The sequence below is a fragment of the Zerene cesonia genome, unplaced genomic scaffold (genome assembly GCF_012273895.1).
Source record: "Zerene cesonia ecotype Mississippi unplaced genomic scaffold, Zerene_cesonia_1.1 Zces_u002, whole genome shotgun sequence".
In the NCBI taxonomy this organism is placed as follows: domain Eukaryota; kingdom Metazoa; phylum Arthropoda; class Insecta; order Lepidoptera; family Pieridae; genus Zerene; species Zerene cesonia.
The window spans coordinates 1,358,141-1,379,373 of NW_024045132.1; the positions used below are offsets into that span (position 1 = coordinate 1,358,141).

At 32.1% G+C, this 21,233-nt stretch overlaps 1 protein-coding gene across 1 annotated transcript in view; it reads left to right on the top strand.

Annotated features, from left to right (window-relative positions):
- The first annotated feature begins 1,506 nt into the window (after positions 1-1,506).
- The window catches only part of LOC119838345, a 79,212-nt gene continuing 59,485 nt past the window's right edge, over positions 1,507-21,233 (top strand). The window contains exons 1-2 of the mRNA XM_038364264.1: positions 1,507-1,626; positions 14,926-15,017. Of these exons, the coding sequence (XP_038220192.1) occupies positions 14,997-15,017 (21 nt within the window). The 5' untranslated portion in view covers positions 1,507-1,626; positions 14,926-14,996. The remainder of the gene's footprint in view (positions 1,627-14,925; positions 15,018-21,233) is intronic.

Here is a 21,233-nt window from a genome sequence, read left to right on the forward strand (position 1 = left end):
TATTTTCACATTCGTTTTTCGACCAGAACGTAAACAGGATAATCGAAAGAATTGATTTTTGTCGCGTTTTACAAATTTTTTATCCTTTGTCTCTACAGTTGCATCCCGGTGATTTTCCTGGATTTCATAGCCAAGATTGTCCCTACGATCTTGACGTCTATACAGCCAAGTATCTGAAATGTACTGGAGCGTCTAATCCTGATATTCATGGCAGATATAGAAAACCAGAAAATGCCCAAATGAAACATCACTGGTGGTGGACTGCAAATAAAGTTTTTGACAATATATCCTGCTTAGAAAGGAACAATGGGGTTGTTATGTTTATGGATGATGATAATTTTTTACTAGAAGAATTTATGTACTTGGTCATTTATATGAAGAAAGTGGCAAAATCAATACCTTTTTGTGAAATTATATCTTTAGGCGTTTATGATCCTCAAGTTAAGTTTACAAATGAAAACGACACTTATCGTCTTCAAATAACAACTTGGGACCCAAAATATTCTGAGGTAATAGGATTTGATTACTCTACTTGGAATACGCTTGCCTCGCATTTTGATCTATATTGTCTATTAGACGATTATTCCTGGTCCAGGTCCATACAGTACATATCTTTAAATCGTCTTGACGGTAAGAGATTTAAAGTAATTTCAAGTGTAATGCCGAGATCTTTAAAGTCTTCCTGTGGTTTAAGGTCGATAACACAATGCGGTGTAAATGAAGGTATTTTTGAGGCATTAAGCATTCATAAACAACATAAGAAAAATTTATTCCCGCCTTTTTTCGAAGTATATTCCCACATTGAATTGATAGATGATGAATATATTATTTTTGATGTTTTGGAAAATAACGGAGGCTGGAATGACAACCGAGATAAAGATTTATGTAGCAACATGACTGTACACAAAGTGAAAAAAATATTGCTAGACATGGAATATCAGCTCGATTGATTGATTCTTAAATTTTAATTAATATAACTACGATTTTTCTTTTAAGTGCTTCATGAATGAAATAGTTTCGACACTTAGTAAAATCTTTATGTTAACTAATGGATCGTATCTAAAATTATAATGTGAGATCCCTGTTCAAGGAGACAGCCCTCTTAATTACGACTGGTTCGAAGAATCAAGAATTATTAAAGAAGGGACGCAAAGATTATCGAAAAATAACGATTAATCTACTAGCATCCATTTACGAGCAGACTGTGCCTGAAAGTAATGATGTGCCTACCGGGCTTATACCTACTATGGCTATTAAATTGTAAATGATATCACATATGTTATGCTTTGTCTCTCGATAAATAAGAGGCAATGGTAACGTAGTTCTCTTCTTCACAGATCTCGGCTAATATAGCGAGTAAAATTTCCGTTCAGGCGCCTAACGCCTTAATTACCTGCGCCATAAGACAAAGGATTGTTTGGTGATACTAGAAACAGCGTGTTGAGTGTGGCTTTCGCATCATAGTATCATTTGCGTAGGAGGGTCGGGATCGGAGAGGCTAGGGCGGGGAGGGTGAGGCTTTCAAGGGTGCGCGCGCAACCCGAGCCCGGCCAAAAGCAACAGTCTGTTCGCGTGAGCCGCTGCTCGCAACTCGGCAATAATCACGTCGCGTTAAAATGACAAATGGTAAGCACTAACTACCACAATTCGTTGCGATGTCAACCAAATACTATCTATACACTCTTATAACACATCACTCTATGCTTATTAATAGTTTAAGGCACACTTTTATGTCATGTTTTCGGTGTGAGCTGTATTTATTTTGATCCAGTCAGTTTAATATTAAGTACTGTTAAATTTCGATATAAAACATCCTTTGTTCACTCCTATTTGGCTAATTGAATTTTATTGCAAAGAATTCAATGAACTAAAAATATTTAAATGATAAATACAATAAACTATGGACTGTGTCTTAAAATGAATAAGTACACTCACTGTATTTTATTTCACCTCTAGGTTTTTGCACTATATAACATACTCTATATATAAATTATTATGTGTTTTCCTGCCGAAAGACTGTACTGTGACTGAAAATTTTCTTTCCTCTAAATTAATTTGAATTATTTTATATTTAAAATCGTCTGTTTTATAGTATCTTCAATATTTTTCTATATACTCTTTTTGTATTTTACAAATAAGGTGTAGGTATAGGAGTAGTTAATTGTATTGAGCATCTAGCAGTGTTAAAATTTTAAATACACATTTATTTATTTTGACATTGAATATAATGTTATGTATACACATAACATATATATACATATAATAGAGATAATTTATTTCAAAGCCTTCATTTTTCTATTAGTTCACTTATTTTAAATTAATATATCTATCTAAATTAATCAAACAAGCTTACAATGGCAAAGCTTTAATGCGTAATATCTTTAAAGTTATAAGCAATAACATATAACAAATAAAATATCCAGTATATAATTAATTCCATTGTCAAGAGTTAAAGTACCCATAAAGCGCTAATTAGCCACCTCTTAACGGAAGCTTGGGTTTTATAATTAAACGGGATCATTTAAGTTTACGACGAAAACTTGGTTATGTGCGAACAATTAGCTACAAACTTTCAGACACTTGATCGCTTTATAAAGTATTAAATCAGTATAAAGCAGCATGTCTGTTTTCTAGTTATGTTGTAGGCTAGGTTGTAAGAGACTTGTATTTATTGCTTTAGGAACTGAAACTCAAAAAGTAAACGCATGCATGGTCATCTGCGAGTTAGTTATTATGGCATTATTTTTGTAATAAAAAATCCCAGCGATTTTTAAGGTCAGATCGTTCGGTGTATTAATATTACAAATACATTACTACTTAAGATATATGGAAAAGTGGGTGCGTATATATAATATTTTGTTTGACTATCCAAAAATGACGTAGGTTGTAAATGTAGCGACAAGCGTCTATTATTGTTTATTTTTTTATCGTTTCTCATTACGATAGCAATAGGTCTTAAATGATAATACGTTTAGATCTTCTAAATGAATTATCAATTAATTAATAATACCCTAGCGGCCCAAAAGCGACGCCAAAAAGGTAGTTATTCCATGGTTTATCAAAGTCTCTATTTGCTAGCACTACAAAAACTTATGTAGGTATAGAATTCATAGGTATCCTTTGTAAAAGTCAACATAAAATAAAAAAGTTATGAGTTTGACTTTAGCTTTACTCTACGTTTTTCCATTCTACCCAGCTACAAAGTAAGTACACAGGTGAATATTTTCAAAGCCTGTTTATTAATTATCTTATGCGTGAAAAAGTATTAAAAAAAAAGTGAAGTCCCGTGTCTCCTAATGGGGTATGGGGCAGATGATATTAGTCTGTTTCACTGATCGATTTTTTTATGGACAAGTAGGTGATCAGCCTTCTGTGTCCTGCCAGACTGAGAGGTTATTTTTTATTTTTGTGCGTTTACACCGGGAATCGAGCCCAGGACCCCTCGGTTTTACGCTCACGCGTTAACCACTGTACCAAGGAGGCGGTCAACTAAAAAGTATTTTAGCAATAAAATATTTCATTATTACGTACTTTAGCCAGATTAAATTGAAGCCACATTACAATTTTATACTTGATAATGTTGATATCATACCGAAATGTATTGAAAAATGTTTCTGGTATATAAAAATTTTATTCGTTAAATACAAACATAAAGCTTTCTCAATTCCAATTTATTGTGCACTTAATTTTTATACGGTTTTTTACGCTCATTGCTTTTCACTGAAAAATCCTGTTCTCAGCGGAGAGATTTCATTCTAAATATTTTAGTAGAGATTCGACGAAACGGACGATTCGTTTGAATACTTAAATATAAAACTCATATTGGAAAGGTGTAGGTTTGGATTATATTTCTTGTTATCTTTTATATGCTCTCATAAAGGGAATAGGAGTAGGGACGTGGCACGCGCTTGTAAGGCTCTAACGCTTTTATAAAGCTTAATGTAACGTAGGTAGATTAATTTTTTTCATGGAGAAAGAACTTATTGGTGTGACAAAAAAAGAGAATGTTAAGAATACATCCTATCCTACTAATATTCTAAATGCGAAAGTTTGTAAGAATGTGTGTATGTTTGTTACTATTTCACGCAAAAACTACTGAACCGATTGTAATGAAATTCGCTACGTAGATAGCTGGACAACTGGAATAACACACGCAACTTTTTATCCCGATATTCCTTCGGGATACGGACGCAGGTTACTCGGGTGAAAACGCACGGCGCAGCTAATCGTAATCGGTCCTTAAAAAGGCAGTTTCATGTTATAGTACATGTCGTACGTGGATGTTTGCAGAGTTTTGAGCTCACTTTTTTTTAGGGTTCCGCACCCAAAGGAAATCTTATTTTTATTTGAGACCGTTAAGTGATATTGGAAACATCCTTTAAATTAGCTACAGTGAAATTTATTGCAATTTTCTGAATAGAAAACATGACTAATTATGTATGCTTCTGACAAGAATTTGTAAGGTATATTATATTTAAAAAATACTGCAAAAACATGTTTATTTTTATAGTCCATTGGCACTTTTTAATTTTTTTTCAATGTCCTGTCATATTACCAGACGTAAAAAAGTAAGTACTAATCAATCCAATGTACAATTTGTCAATGGAAATTTTAAAAGTAACAAAAGGTAAACGATACATCCTTACACTAATTTTTCATGACTAGTAAACATTGTATTTATCATAAAGTACCAACATCAAAAGTTTTTTAAATTTAGTGTAGATGAATATCAAATAAATTTCTAATTAATATCAAATAATGAAATTGAAATGAACGAAATTTTATTGTTCAAAAAATATATTTTAATAACGGTTTATTGGGCTTTGTTGTTAAGTTTTTTGCTGAGGAATGTCTTAATCATAAATCGCTAAAAGAATTGCGAGGGAAAATTCAGGAGGTACGTGTATACCATGCGGACGAAGCGGTCAACCGATATATTCGGCGCTTTCAATATTTTTCTCACCGCTTTCACAGATTTTTTTATTTTTTTTTATCTTATAGATAAAATAATACTATACTAGAACCGCTTTTATTTGTATCGGGCGATGGATTTCATGAGATGTGGAGCTTTATTTATATCATTGTTATCAGATATTTCGCGTTTTCGGTAAGTGCTTAAGCCCTCGAAGATAAGAATGGGACCCGCGAACAATTTGAGTTAAATGTTAAGAAAGCGCTTTTTTATCTGTTTAGTTTTAGGTTTAAGCCAAACTTAGTAATTCACAAACAAGATAGGATAAACTTAGTCTATTTTATAGTAATAGAGTTATTGTATATTGAAAAACATAAGGCCCTTGTACGTTGTACCTTATTTATTTTAGAATTTGTTTTTACTTCGTAATTCTTCATAGAAATAATTTAGCTTCATTATAAATCAAATAATATTATTACACAATTGTTCTATTATTGCTACAAAAACAACTCACAAGTCTCACTGACTGATTGATTAAAAATAAACAACGTTCGCAAGCACAGAAATTGCCTGGTGATTTTCTAACAACATTCATTTCATGCATTCAAATAACTCATCTTGGATGATAAAGGGATACAAATTATTTTGAGTGAGTGAAATGAGAAAAAGGCTTGATTTAAATCTTCATTTATTTCTATATATTGCTATCAAGCATCATCTATATAGGTACCGTGCAATCTAAAATATAAAATTATAGTTTTTTATGTGCTTCGACATATGTTACCTTTACCGTAACAAATAACAGATAAAAACTTGTGCGATAAATTTTGCATTTCTTTCTTACTTTCTATGTTCCCTTTAATGCTGGGGCTACATTAGCACGCGAAGATTGGTGTCGAAGTGGCACGATAAAAATATCATGTATGGGCATACAAGATGCTCTTGTCGATATTAGACGATTCAGTGAAACGATTTTGATAATTCTTGCCTTGGAAATGGCGGTTTGGTTTTTTGTTAAAATCAATAATTTTTTCGAAAGTTGGTGTTACATCTCGACCATTTTGGTCGAGTTTTAGTAGTATCCATGTCAAAACGTCATTCATGTCTTCGCTTGAATGCTACGCGGTGCAAGGATCTTTTCGGCCAAATCAATTTATTGTAGCCCGCTGATGTAGCCTAGACATTGCGAATATTAGAAAAGTTTTGTACCCGGGGGAAGTAAGTTAATCCCTCTGATAGTTTATATTGACTATTGCTTGCTTTGCTTGCATTAATGTTGCTGTTGTTATTTAGAAAAGTTTATAGATAAGATTATAGGTATTATTAATATACCTATTTTTATAACATTTGCGATGCTTTTTTAGAAGTAAAGCGTTGATGCTTTAACAAATCATGTTATTTTTACGTTTAAACGTTTCAATCATCTTACGGGGTCAGTCAACAGTGTAATCTAAAATTATCATGCTAATACACTGCATAAATATTTTATATAACCCATAAAGGTACAAATTATAATATACCTATAGAGTTAAAGTACTTATTTATCTATTAGAAAACAAGATATATTAAACTCCAAATTCTTGCAATAAACCAAGTACGAAATAGATATTACATTCGTTTAATGTTAAACGGTTGATAACATTTCATTTGAAAAAATATTCACTGAGGCAACGAGAAGCTTTTAAGCTACCCAAATTGAAGAATGTTTAAAAAGTAGCGAAAAGTGAATTCAAATATGTCGGTAAAAGGCTGTAATTATTCAATTTACATAGACGTGGATTAGAAATGTAGTTCAATTTATATATATTCCAAAGGCGCGCATTTATCTACTATCTCGTTGGCTACGAATAGTATGCAATATCGCGGGTTCGGGCGGCTGCATTTCCGGCGAATGTGGTCTAGTTTCAAGTTTCCTACGGGAATCCAACGTAGTGACACACGTGCTGCTATTTACGCTGTCAATAATCTTGCATCAGCCTTCGATTGCGTATGCGATTGGGGTTTTAATGGGACAGCATAATATGAGTGATATGACGTCTCTGATTATAAGCGCTACAGTTTAGTGGTACAGCATGTATGCTTTATTTAAGCCTTATCATGAATGAATGAATCTCGATAGTTATTTTTTTATGAACAATAGGGAATCGATTGACCGCTATCTTGCTTATTAGTAAGCGGAGATGAAGTTTAAGATGGAGCGCTTTTCTTTAGAAGATACCTGTTCACTCAACCTTTGAAATAGTCCAGTTGCTAGTCTAATATATGGATATAATGTATCTTCTTTCATTACCCAGATGTATTGAAATGACTTAGAGATTGGAACATTCATTTAAATACTTGATTGTTTTATATATTGTTGTTTATTCCATAGATTGTCTGCTACAATTCCAAATACAGTATAATATTAATAGCTTATGATGGCTTACATCAGTTTCGATGCGGGAATGACAACAATAACATTATTCCTGTAACGAATTTGTTTATCGTCCTAGTTCTGTTGGAATAGTTGTTTGCGCGTTGAGCGTGAATTTACGAGAACTTTTTATGGCATTGGATAGCTACGGTGGCTATTCGCTGTTACGACCTTTCTATTTCTGCTGTGATTTGTATAATCAATGTGATATGTACAGTTATTATTATTAAATTGGATTAGATTTATTTCTGGAACACTTGTATATTTAAAATTCAACCACAATAGTTAATTCCCTCATACAATATCACGTTTCTAATTCCATTACAGAAGTAATTTTGCCTTTTAAAAAAGGAGGAGCTAATCAATTCGATTGTGTTTTATTTGGCTTTGTAACCTCAGAACTATCATTAGGTGTACCGATTTTGATGATGCTTTTCTATTTCAGGTCCTAGGCCTTACGGATGGGCCCAATTAAATTCGATCTAGTTCTGAAAATTTAAATGCGATATAGTATTTTGTTAAAAAAGCCTTTTTGTTATTTATAGCGGAAATAACCTCAAAATATCCCAACAAAATGATAACAACTTATAAAGATACATCTATAATCTCGATAAAATTAAACGCTATCAAATTTACATTAACGTTGCGCAAAGTTGGGGAGCACTGAAAACCCGTGATCCAATATAAAAGGCCGGCCATTGCCAACCGTTTACTCGATGGAAGATAAAACTGTGATTTAATCAAAAGTTCCAGCAATATTGTGACTGCCCGTGGCAGAAGATAAAATTTATTGGTCCAATGTGTTATACTCAATGAATAGATAACAAACTGTCTGCATTTAATGTCCTTTCTTGGCATTTATGTTATAAATGTAAACTTCAGTGAATTTATGGCCACATTTTAGGGGTAACTTTTGTTAAAACTCGCATTTTTACTGCCATAGCTACATATTTCAGTACCTAGATACTTTAATTTCATTATCTTGATTTAATCTTCTACTATATAAAAATAAGTCGGGTTTTCCTTCCTGACGCTATAACTCCAGAACGCAGGAACCGATTTCCACGGTTTTGCATTCGTTGGAAAGATCTTGGGCTCCGTGAGGTTTATAGCAAAGAAAATTCAGGAAAAATTTCAACAGAAAAGCGGGAAAATAATTTTTTACATACAGCCATCTGGTGGCGAAACGGAGTTCGCTAGTATTTTATATGCGCGTTAGTTAAATACAACTACCTATGTATATGTATATATATGTTACTATCAATAGAATATGTCAAGAATAAGGCTACGAATAGGTGTTATTTCATTTCTATATGCGCTCTCTTGACCGCTGTTTTTAATGGGTCAAGGGTATTGTAACTTTTAGAGGTGACTGGAAATCATTTATGTACTAGAGACGATTTAAGTTTAATTAAATGAAGTTGTTAATACATTACCTTATCATTCACATAACTTTACTCTATTCATAAAGATTAGAAGCTGAAATAAATGCGACTCTAAAAGTAAAATGTAGAATCATTGCTATCGACTTACAGCCGTAGCTCTGTATCCCATGTGATTGACACAGCAGACGTTTTTCCATTTATTTTTGTATTAAACGAATTGTCTCATTTTATAAAGAAAGAAAGGGTTTTATTCAGTCGAAAAACTACTAAAAGTACCTACATGCCGACACTATATAATATCAAAAAAATCGCTGTCAATTAATAAACTGCCTGTGGTCTTGTAGTTAGGTGTTTTATTACATTTTTACTTTTTCAATTGATAGAAATGATTATTTTCACAAATAAAGCATGACGTTGCGAACAGTAAATAAAGTATTGAATCCATTGATATTGTATCTTATTAGTGCATCGGGCGTTAATATTCCCGGAATAACACTGACAAAAAGAAGAGACGTCAAAAACGATGCTATCACTGAGTAATAAATTATTTAATGGAGTATGTTAATTTTGGTCTACAATCTGGCCTATATTGAGGAAGGAATAATTTGTTTTCGATCGCTTAGTTATTATACCTTGCGATTTTTCAACTACACTCTAACTAATATAAATCCATGATATTCTTTGTTAAATAATTGATTATGGCCGCAATTAAAATTTTAACCTAAAAAGCTACTGCGCTTTAAGCGTTGAAGTTTTAAATTACTTTTGAAAATTCAGTTCGTTTCTCTTTGCACTACTTTCTATGTAAGTAGAAATAAAACTTAGTAATGTAAGCTTTATTAAGTTTGCTGCATTTTGTTTGTAAATTTTGATTAATGTATGTGGAATTGATACAGAAATACGTAAATGTAAACGTTCATTATAAATAAAATATGTAGAATACTCTAATTCGCCGCATCACGTAAAATAGCGTTAAAAAGTTGATGCACAAAAATATTAATACAGCTGCATTTATGATGTATCAAGTTTGAATATAAGTTTTCCGCAAACCCGCGTCTATATAGTTCAATATTCCCTTCACGTCGATTATACCTGTTTATTCATAAGGTATAAGTATTGTTCTTCGTTACACAGCTGTAGTGGCGAATTATAGTCTTTTTTTCCAAAACGATGCAACAATTAAGTACATACGTTTAACTTTTCCTACATCTCATAATATTGCATCATCATTATCATAATCCCACGTAATATGTTCATAGAGAGGGAACCCCCTATGAGGGTTCAAACCATAATCAACCACGCTGGCTAAGAGTAGCTTGGCAGATGTCACGTCATGACGTCGAACTTTTGATTTTTGTGTTTTTTTTTTACTACTTTGTGCAATGGTGTTGTTCATAATGTGTATATATATTGAAAAGTCAATTTAATTTGTACACCCTTGCTGAGTCTCGAACTCAACAACTGAGTTTTCCTATGTGGGTACTAACCAAAATGTTCGTACAATTACACGCATAAATTAGCTCAGTGAGTGTTGCAAAGTTTACCTCTTTGTAGCAGAGTTCAGATACAGACTTTATATAATAACGTTTGCTTTACTGTATTACGCGTTTGAATAGGTAAGTTGGAAGTGATCTGAAAATGTAGGTTAGTATATATAGGTCACTTTTTGTACAGCTACAAGATTACACGGTGGCTTTGTCTTACGCTGTCGCTTGTACTGTTTCTCGTCATTAAGTGAAATTGCTTGATTGTTTAAAGCTTGAGTTAAAGTTTTGTGAGTAAGCCAACCAGGAAGGTCATTTGGTTTTTAAAAATATTGGGTCACTGTTGAACGAGCGGGTGGCTGAATTTTTTGTAAATATTTGTTATATTATTTGTGTTCCATTTTCCCATTATTTTTCTATAAGAGGTAATAACTCAAAATAAACACAAACAGCTCTACTTTCGGATCGTTATCAAAGAATGGTTATAATATATCTATTATATAAGTCTTCGATCAACTTTATGAATTACCTTACTTTACCTTATAGCTATCTTAGTATTTATTACCTATAGATACAGTGAAGTTAATGTTCCCCTTTACATTGATAAACAACTGCTTCAGAAGATGTAATTTTAGATTTAAGAATTTAATAGAATTTTTAACCGACGTACAAAAAACGAATACGTTACTTGAAAACTCCATGAATTTTCAACTGATTGACGTGATTATATTGGTCCTAATTTAGGATTTGAGTAGTGGTAATATGTGGTGGTGGTAAAAATAAAAAATGATATTTCTATTTGCTAGATTAGTGAAACAACAAACACAATTCATTAATGTAAAAAAGTTATTCATTTTCGAGCATTGTGAATTTATTTACTTTATCTATATTGCATACGTATCTGAAATGTTTTCAGAGCTTACTAAGCTTTTACAAACAAAATATATGGGACGCGTGTAAACAAAGAGAGCTAAATAAAACCTCTGTGAAATATTGCGTATGAAGTATTTACATGGGATAGGTATGAAATGAAACATAGGCCTTGGTTTCCCGCCAGGGACCCTCAGATGAACTGTACGAGTGTACCGGAAGGATACGAATTTCCATTTATGAGATGTACACGTAAAGTCAAGTCAAAAGAAAATAAAATGTTAATGTAAATTACCAGACGGTGAAATAACAGTTTCATATTTTACTTTCCAATTTTCATAAGTAGCTTACAAGGACTGACTTAGTTATTTATGTAAAGTGGAATCATTACTTATAAAACATCGATAATATAGTTTTTTATATAACAGCGCGCAACTATGCTGGTGGTACGCCTGGTGGTAAACGATCACTCACCGCTCATGAACTTTTGCAGAGGGCCTCTACAAACTCGTCGTCCCTTTTAAGGAGTAAAGGTTAGGGGGCTTTCCCCCTAACCTTTGCTATTATATTGACGAAAGGAGTAAAGGAATGGACTGGAAACGGTGAGGAAAAGGATACGGGCCACCAGCTCCCTCACTCATCGAACGAAACACAGTGACATGTTACTATTTCACGCCGATCTGCTGCGAACATAAAATGCAGCCTATGGGTTAAATCTAAGATTTGTAAATCACTACAAAATTTTGTCAAAACTGCTTTTTGTTTCTTGTGCGAGATACAAATAGTAAAAAATATTAAGCATTGTTTTGGGGTTTATAAAAAAAAAACCTTATTGCAAAGCAAATCCTCTTTTTAAAATGCATTTATTGCATCGCGCCGTTGACCCTCAACCTGCACCTGACGAACGTTTGGAAAGAGAAAATTCTCTGCACAATATATAACTGCGATATATTCGTCTAAAAAATAATGCGTTAAATAGTAAACAAATGTTACTGATTACGAGTTTTCGACAGTCTGCAACCTCGCGACTTAGATATAACTCAACGCTTTTACCAATTTTATGGTAACATACCTATGAACTGTACATAAGGCACACTGGTAAAATATTTTCATGAAGATCATTCAAAATGACTTAATATTCTAGAAAATATAGTTATTAAGGAGCGATACCAATTTTTGTGTTCCATGATCTCGAGTAAGTTTTTCCAAGTAGAATAATGGGGAGCATTAATGTTTTATTTTTAATCATGGGTATAATTATAGTGCTAGGGTGTAAGCTTATAATTATAGATACTACGATATAGTTACAATCATTTAGAATACATGAATATTTGTTTAGAAATATAAACAAACCCTATTTTACTCGTCTGCAGTTTGCCTTACGAGTCACGAACATAACAAATTATTATTTATTCACTAATTCAGGCTTGCTTCTCATTACAGCGTAGAAATGTTCCATTATGCCTTTATGATACCATTATCTGTGTCAATTGTAAATTTGTGCTGCTGCTGTAATATTTTATTGAGTCACAAACAAAGGTAACGAATTTTAACAATAGTAAGCTCGAAGTTCGTACGTAGGTACATATTGATTTTCCCATCGTAATAATTGATAGCCGGGTATTCTATTGTTTGAGTATCTATTTTATATCACTAGATATATAAAGGTGTTTTTCATAAAATAACTTTATGAAACAACATTCAAATTACAAAGTTAGGAACGCCTCGCACCAAACAATTACGCATTTTTATTTTTGTTTATATTTATGCTCACACTTTTGGAAAAAACAGTTTAATCCCGAATACGGAATATTTTGAATCACGTTTTTAATACGTGTATGTACGTAATTTAAACGCATCATTGTATTCCGATGTCCATACTATTAAATATTTAACCAGGAAGCAAAATTTGAAGTCCTTATAAGATGAGCAGAGAATATCAACTCACCATGACACTAGATTCTGTTTGTTTGTAAGTATTATAGTCCAGTCATCTGATAGTTCTGCCACAGTTAATATAATACTATAGTAGTTTTGCCTTGAAAGTTTTAAAGGAATTTTGATATTGAATGTACATATTTTGGGGTGCTATTTTCGTATTTCCTCTTTCCTACCTCACAACTTTTCCGCATGCCATTTTTCCAATATAGCGGTGCGCACGCGTATTACGTACAGAAATGTCAATTTGATAACATCTCATAATTAACTGCAATGCTATCTGAAAGGTAAAAAAAGTATTTAATCGAAAAACTTATTTTGAAATTACATTTAATACTAAAACAATTGTTTTATTACTGTAAACTTTATTAGAGTCTGGGGTTAAAGCACCGTGCATAATTTAACAATATTTTGAGAAAACAATTTGATAGGCTAAGAAAATAGTGTTCATTTTGTATTTAAATATTATAACCATTCATTCTAAACAAGATAAAATTTACGAGACAAAAAAATAAGATCGTATAAAAAATATATTCCCAACAACACACATCTTTAACCCAACCGAAACACAACACGTGAAATATGAATTTAACAATTTTACGATTCGTTAAAACTCGCTATGAATTGAAAAAAAAAATATGTTAATTAACCACGGTTGTGTTTTCAGGAGACGGCTAGCGATTTACAGTAATTTTTATGCAAAATAATCTCTCGGCTGAATTGGTCAGTGAGAGGGTTGTGTTTGCATATTGAATAAACCGCGAAATTATAAAACACACATTTTATATCCCTGCAATGCGGTGAAAATAGGTGCTGTAAGTGGATTGAATTGGAATTAATTATACTAGTGGCTAAAGCTTCTCATTTGAAATTGTTTACACAATTGCACGTATAAAAACACAAACTAACATTTCATATATATTCGTAATTAATTAATTAATTAATGTATACATACGCTAATAGAATGCAAAATAAATATTGGTTTTTCTTTTAAATTACAGACTTTAATATAAAAATGTTTCCTCTAACGCTTTTATTTCATTCGCATTACACGCTCTTCAGAAACCCAATTTCCTGCTAATCGACAAATACTTATGCCGGAATGTCGAGTTCAAGCGACAAAATATGTAATATTCTGAACTTAATTTTCTTTGGGACGCGGCTTTATTGAAGCAGTGTTAATTTATAGTTCGACTTATGTTTTGTAGAATTTAAAAATGTGTTTTATTTTACTAAACCCACTTATAAAATAAATATATAAAACCTCATTTTTGATAATCGCAGAGAAAAAGGAAACATAAATAAATAAGAGAAAAATATGCATTGAATAAACATTATATTATTATTAGGTGCTGTATGCGAAAGTATTGAATTGTATAATTTTAAAAACCACTATGTTCATAGCTCTTGCTATAGATACGCGATTAAATGGACATTATAATCCTTATAGTATCCATATTTTACATATATAATGATTGTGCCTACTTGTCTACATTTAATTAATGGAATTTTCATGCTGTTTCAGTAATTTTCACTTTGATGAATTATGCGTATAATAACTTTCTATGTGACGATAATTATGTGCTTAGTTCTATTAGATAGATTAATTATTATAGACCATGAATTAAATAATGGTATATGGACTATCACTGAGCCGATTTTCAAAAACTTGTATTGTTCCTTGAGAGACAAATTAAATATAAAATTATGATTATGGGATTTGCACTCCGACTTATGAATTTTTGGTAAGTGACTAGAGGAGCGTGAAAAGACGGAATAGTTTTTATCAATTGTTTTTACATTTTGCATCACGATTTGTATCACCAAAACGGAAAACATGCTTAGATAACGGGCAGCAGCTCATTTAAACCAATAAGTGAACATTCATTAACAGAAATTATGAACTTGTTATATCTATTTCAGATGCGCTTTGGACATCGGTAGCGGGCGGCGCGAGGCGATGATTGGCCACATGGGCCAGCCGCGGCCTCATCATGCGCCAGCAGCCGACCGACGTAAGACTCTTGTAAAAAGTTATAAAAAAAATCAATTTATTGTGTTATGAAAAAGACGGTTATATTATTTAGTAAACCTAGTGTCTCCGAAAATGGCAATTAGCTAAATACCTCTCAAGATGAAATAGCAGTCAATAGTTCGTTGTGAAAAATGTGTATTATTTATAAAGAAATAATGCAGAGAACAGTTTGAATGTAGATTAGGAACACGCATTTATGAAAATGTGAATACCTGAAGGCATTCAATGAAACGTATTTAACATACTTTGGTGGAATAAACAAACTACATATTAACACTAAATTTCGTATGGGCTATAAGAGTAATATAATTCATAAAGAAATGCCTTTAAAATCAGGAATATACGGTATTTCTACTCTATAAATAAACCATTTCATACGAATGTTTTTCGTTGTCAAAATTTTGTAATAGTTTTCATTTTCGACGAATATAGACTATTCGTATGAAAATCGAGCGTAGTTTACATAACTTTTATAAGGTGATCATGAAAATAGTAAAATAAAGATAACCTTTATAAATATATAATATTATATGTGAACTGAGTAGGTGAATAAAAATGCCATGAATACCACGATACATGGACATTCTGACAGTTTATGTTTGTTTTCACATTATTTATAATCCTTTTTAGTAAGAATGACAAAAAAGTATCGAAGTATACACCTACACATTTGTAGTTATAAAACAATGTTACATTTTATAAGAATTTCCTTTAACAAAAGGTGACTCTTTACATTCCGTCTCCGCTTTTTTTTGCTAGATTGCTCTCTCACTCAGGCATATAATTAAGAAAGGGAAGAATATAACTCTGAACATTTCAGAATGGTATGAAAATCTTTTTTTCTCTATACTCCACTATAATACAAAGTTACTTACTGTACTAGTTATTAGATATATAATTGATTAAGAACCAAACTCGGTCAATGCTGGATAGTCTAAAAGTTTTCAAATGGAATATATAATCGATGAGGAGGTAGGATATTATAGTAAATGGACACACAACGTTGAAATCAAGTCTTGGAGTCCCTTAATGTAGGCATCGGCTTGGATCGGGGGGAATCGGTTTGGAAGACCTACACGCGCAGTTTATTTGTGGGAATCAAGCACGCTTCGACACAAATTGCGCCCTCTTACACCGTGTGCTACAGAGCTTTTCCTCACTCTTCCCAGTCTATTCCTCGTTCATGGGTATCGCTTACCACCAGCTCGGCGAACCGCTCTAACTTCAAAAAGATGTGAAGATGTTGTATTGCAAAGAGAAAGTATTGAATCGTTTTTCTATTAGTCTACTGTGAAGCGTTGGTTATAACTTAGGTATATGTATTATTATAACATTTATCATTTGTACAAGTTTTTCTTTACAGTAACTTGGCACAAATGATTGAAGAATAAATGACATATTTGATAGATATCACCAAGGCAAGATGACCACCACAGATCACCAAAAATCGCCTGCGCTTATTGAAAAATGTACAATGCCAATATAAAACCACGACCGAATTTGAGCGCAATACTAGTGCGTTAATGTAGAATTGTGGATAAAGCGAACAATTTTTCACATAATGATCAGTCGTTCTTTAGAAATAGCTACTCAAATAAGTCGTAGAGTTTGGTTTGCAATGCAGCGCGATTCCTGAAAATTCCGAATAGATTTCTTCACAATGGATTATCGTAGTTTTCGCGCTTTTTAACATAAATGGCTGCTTTTTGATATCAAATACCTACCAAATATAATGTAGTAGTTCAAAATATTATTGTAGTATCTCATATATTTAATACTAGTTATTATTAAGCTTGTATTCAATAATTTGTGGTATTATCAACAACATATAAAAAAGAATGAAGAAAGAAGAAAGACATGTAACTTACTATTCATATTACATTCAACCTTCAAATTCAAATTCGCGTCGTAATGCAAAGAAACGATGTATCACATGGTAAAACGTTGTCTATTTCACTCTCTTGTCTTTTAATTATCTCCGGACATAAAAATTATCTCAAAAAATAGCTCCATAACGACGTGAAAGAAGGGCAAATAAGTAAGTAAGAACTAGTAAGGATGTATGGCATAGCTCTTGCATTTTTCTCGCACTCCAAACATTAAAATGTGTCAAAGCTGTGGCATTCGACGCGGTATTTTGCTGACCGTGTGGCTAGAAATTTATTTTATCAAACTAATGCTTTCCATTTTGCGAATAACAGTGCCGATTGCGCGCACATGCAACCATTTCTTTAATAATTGTGACTATAGTCGTCTCTTTGTCTTTCTATTCATTTTACCAGCAAGGAACACTATCTCAAAGTGATGTTGCGGTTTTTAACTATGTATCTCACAATCATCAAGAAATCGTTTATATAGGACTAATTATTTAATACAATGTAATTAAATGTATCGCCTGCAATAATTTAGCGATAACATCTTCATTTTAATGCATCATCCTCTTGAAAGTCCTCTCGATTAAAGTAAACAAATTAAACTAGTATATACAAAATTGACACATATAATTGTACTTATTCATGTCCATAAAATTATATAAATGTGCATACAGAAAACATGGAGTTTCTAAGATTTATGGATTTAAGATTATATTCTATTTCTACATATGTCTGATTTAGTTATGTCGCATGAAAAGAGCACTTAATTAAAATAACAAACTTTCAAGCTTATAAGCTTAATAGTTCAGAAGTCGAGGGAAACTCTCCGAACAGTTCCAAAGCTGGAAACATCTAAATTATCTAATGGTCCGTGTGTGGTTTGGACAGGTGATCCGAGCCTTAATAGCTTTACTTTGCTGTGCGTTCATAGATTTCCTAATTGAAATGACTATGTAGTCAAAAGAATCAATAAACATGGACACACGTTTCACTTAACAATAAATATGCAAGCGCAATGAATGTTGTTGTTTGATTGTAATAAATTCTCTCGCATATTGCAACAATGGTGGATTTAGGTAATGTGAGGCAAACATAATGTTCAGGGATGTTATAATTTGTTATATGTTTGTTGTAGTGTTGTAATTGTTGTGTTGTAGGTTATCTCTGCGTTATTTTAGAACTAGCCTATGTAATGAACGCCACATACATAGCCTAAATATTATGATTGAATAATATTATAACATATTAAAGTGTAAATGTAAATCTCATTGCCATTAGGTTGAGGGCTTAAGCTGGGGCCTATATTTTTTACTGAGTTTTATTCGTAGCGAGTTTTTCTTTACACTTGATATTTGCTATGAGTCCTTAATCAATCGACCATAGTTGGCGTAAATGTGAATTGTTTTGCAATGAAAATTAATGAAATTTTATGATAGCGAACAGTGTCTTACGTGTTTAGCTCAATAATTATGTACTATTTTATGAATTGTCATCTGGATATCTTTACAACTGTTAGATATATTATTGTAGGTGACCTATGTAGGAAATATGTATGTAATATACCATATATAGGAAATATGACCTCATTCTGTATCGCCGTGTGAGAGCCATTGTGATTGTCACAAAAATAAATAGTAATATTTGCTCATTTAATATATTATTGGAGTATAGTTGAGTGATTTATAAGTTGTTAATTTATAGATAATATAAAGAGGCCTCCGGCTCCCCCAGTCACCGAACAAAACACAGTAGCGTGCTACTATTTTACGGTTTTTTGGGATTGTGGTACTTCCCCGGAGAGAACTGGCCCAATTAGTACCGAAGCGTAACTCGACTCCCTATTCCTTAATAAAATCCTATTTTTAATTTTTTTTTTTACTTTCTTTTACTATTTCTTCTTTCCTACAGTCATGTTTAACACGTAAAAACAATGATAACATAGATATTCGTTTGCATACAGGTAGGATAAACTTATTGAGTCGTTTATAATTCCAATCCATGTAGCCTTGGTCCAAATATTTTATTATACGAAGAATCTGCTTAAAAATAGCGAGCTTTTGTGCTACATAATAGGTATGTATGTATTCTTGGCTTTAATAAAAAGGTACGAATCGTGAAAACGGTGCTCGCATATAGAACGAGTTCTATTTCTTTCATTTGGTTTTCGAGGGTTGAAATTACGAGACCTGGCATCTTAAATATGCATATGTTTTTGTTGAACTACGTGAAAATCGTTTTAGCTAAATTATACAACACTTTTTATTTTATAAACCAATACCATTAATTTATGTACCTATCGGAAATGTAAATTGAATATAGAACCACGACACATCACTTTGGATTTATGTAAGCACGAATAAATGTCGACAACATTTCTACGATCATGATATACGACACTATGAAAGCAAACATGAAATATTGATAGAAAGTTTTATTACCCAGGGTTAACATTTATATTTGTATTATCTATATTAATATTATAAAGCTGAAGAGAGAGTTGAGAACTGTTTGTTTGTTTGTTTAAACGCACTAATCTCAGGAACTACTGGTCCAATTTAAAAAATTCTTACAATGTTATATATGTACCATGGGCGAAGCCGGGGCGGACCGTTAGTTAAAAATAAACATGAAACCTTCCCGCGACATGAAGAATAATTCTATATAGCCATCACATCAAACGTTAAACATCCACCAGTCATTAAACGTATCTGCTGGGTAAAATAGCCCATAATTTTCACATTCGCACTTCACCTGGAGTAGGTATTCATTGGCAGATTAATTGGACTGCACTTGAGGCACTCGAGCAATACGCCAACACGCCGCCGACAGTTCCGTCTCTGAAATGTTTATTTTACTTTAGAATTAATTAATTTAATTTATGTTTGATTTGCCTATGTCTTCAACGTTACTGCGATTCAAAAAATCATGTTATGTTCTATCATTTGTAGGTTAGGTTTATGTTTCGATTATCGTAGTTGGTAAGCGTGTGAGCTGAGTCGGTTATAACATCATCAGCTTTTTGGATCATTTTGAGATATAACTGAATATAAATATTATTAAAAGTTATCAAATCATTTTTATGACTAATTCTATTACTAATTTTTTTTGTTGGTAAACTTATATGAGAATAAGCTGCCATTTGTTATTATGTAACTACAAAAGGATTAATTAAAGATAAATAATTTTATGTCACGGATAAAGACTAGTGATTGAAAATCGGTACGTTATAGTTATTATAATAATATGTTTTTATTATTTTCTAAAATTCTCTCTATCTGCAGATTCACTAATAGAACCACATACAATATAATATATTATATATAAGTATGTTTCTTAGTCAAAGATGTTCTTGTTAAAGTTAAGTGGGTACTTTGCTTGGGGATCAGGTGTAGTATTCTAGTCTATCTTGTTATCACTGATTAAACCTTTGGCACTCAACATCAAAGAATAATAGGTAACTCTATAAGCGTTCATGAAACTACAGTACTAAATATTATTGCATTTTTTATTATGTCGTTGTCATTTATCAACGAAGTCTTTATAATGAAAATAATATTAAATATTTATATAAATAAAACTATAATAAAGTATGGGAAACAAAACCCTGCATTTCCACTGATCAAGACTTGAAACTATTAAGGCTTAATACAAAAACACAAAAAACAATTCATACATAGGTATGCATACTCAGAACGTGAGAAAATTTTAACATATATAGAAACTATTTGTAGGGAAATCGGATAGGTTTAACCAGGGTTTAGCTGCACTCTGCAAATGTATATTAATAGTTGATGTTATGAACTCAGATTATGAGTGGCATACATTACATATGCCATTTGTAATTAGTCTTTTACATGTACGATTGCGATTTAACATGTTTTACTATGAGAACTGAAAGAGCTCCATAACTCCTTAAATTTTGTCTCGCTGTCTTATTAAAGTTTTGTTTGTAATAATGGTGTAGAAATGTGGTGCCTCCTTGTCATTATCTTTTGATCTCGATGTTCTAGTATGTTGTGCCTAGAACATTTTTCCATATAAATAGACCTATAAATATAGGTATACATATTTTGACTATGTTATAAATTAATAAATCAAAACTGCTAGTGAGTAAATGAATTAAAATGTTTTCTATAAACGTGGAATTCCATTTTTCATGTCCAGACTCCATTAACAGATCAGTTCCATAATACCAGATTATTATATTTAACTAAGTTACGTACGTATGTAAAAGTAAGTTAATTTTTCTTCAATTTCCCTGAGTTTCCATCATCAGAACCTGACTTGATGATAATGGGTCTGTCTCCGGAGTATACTCTTTA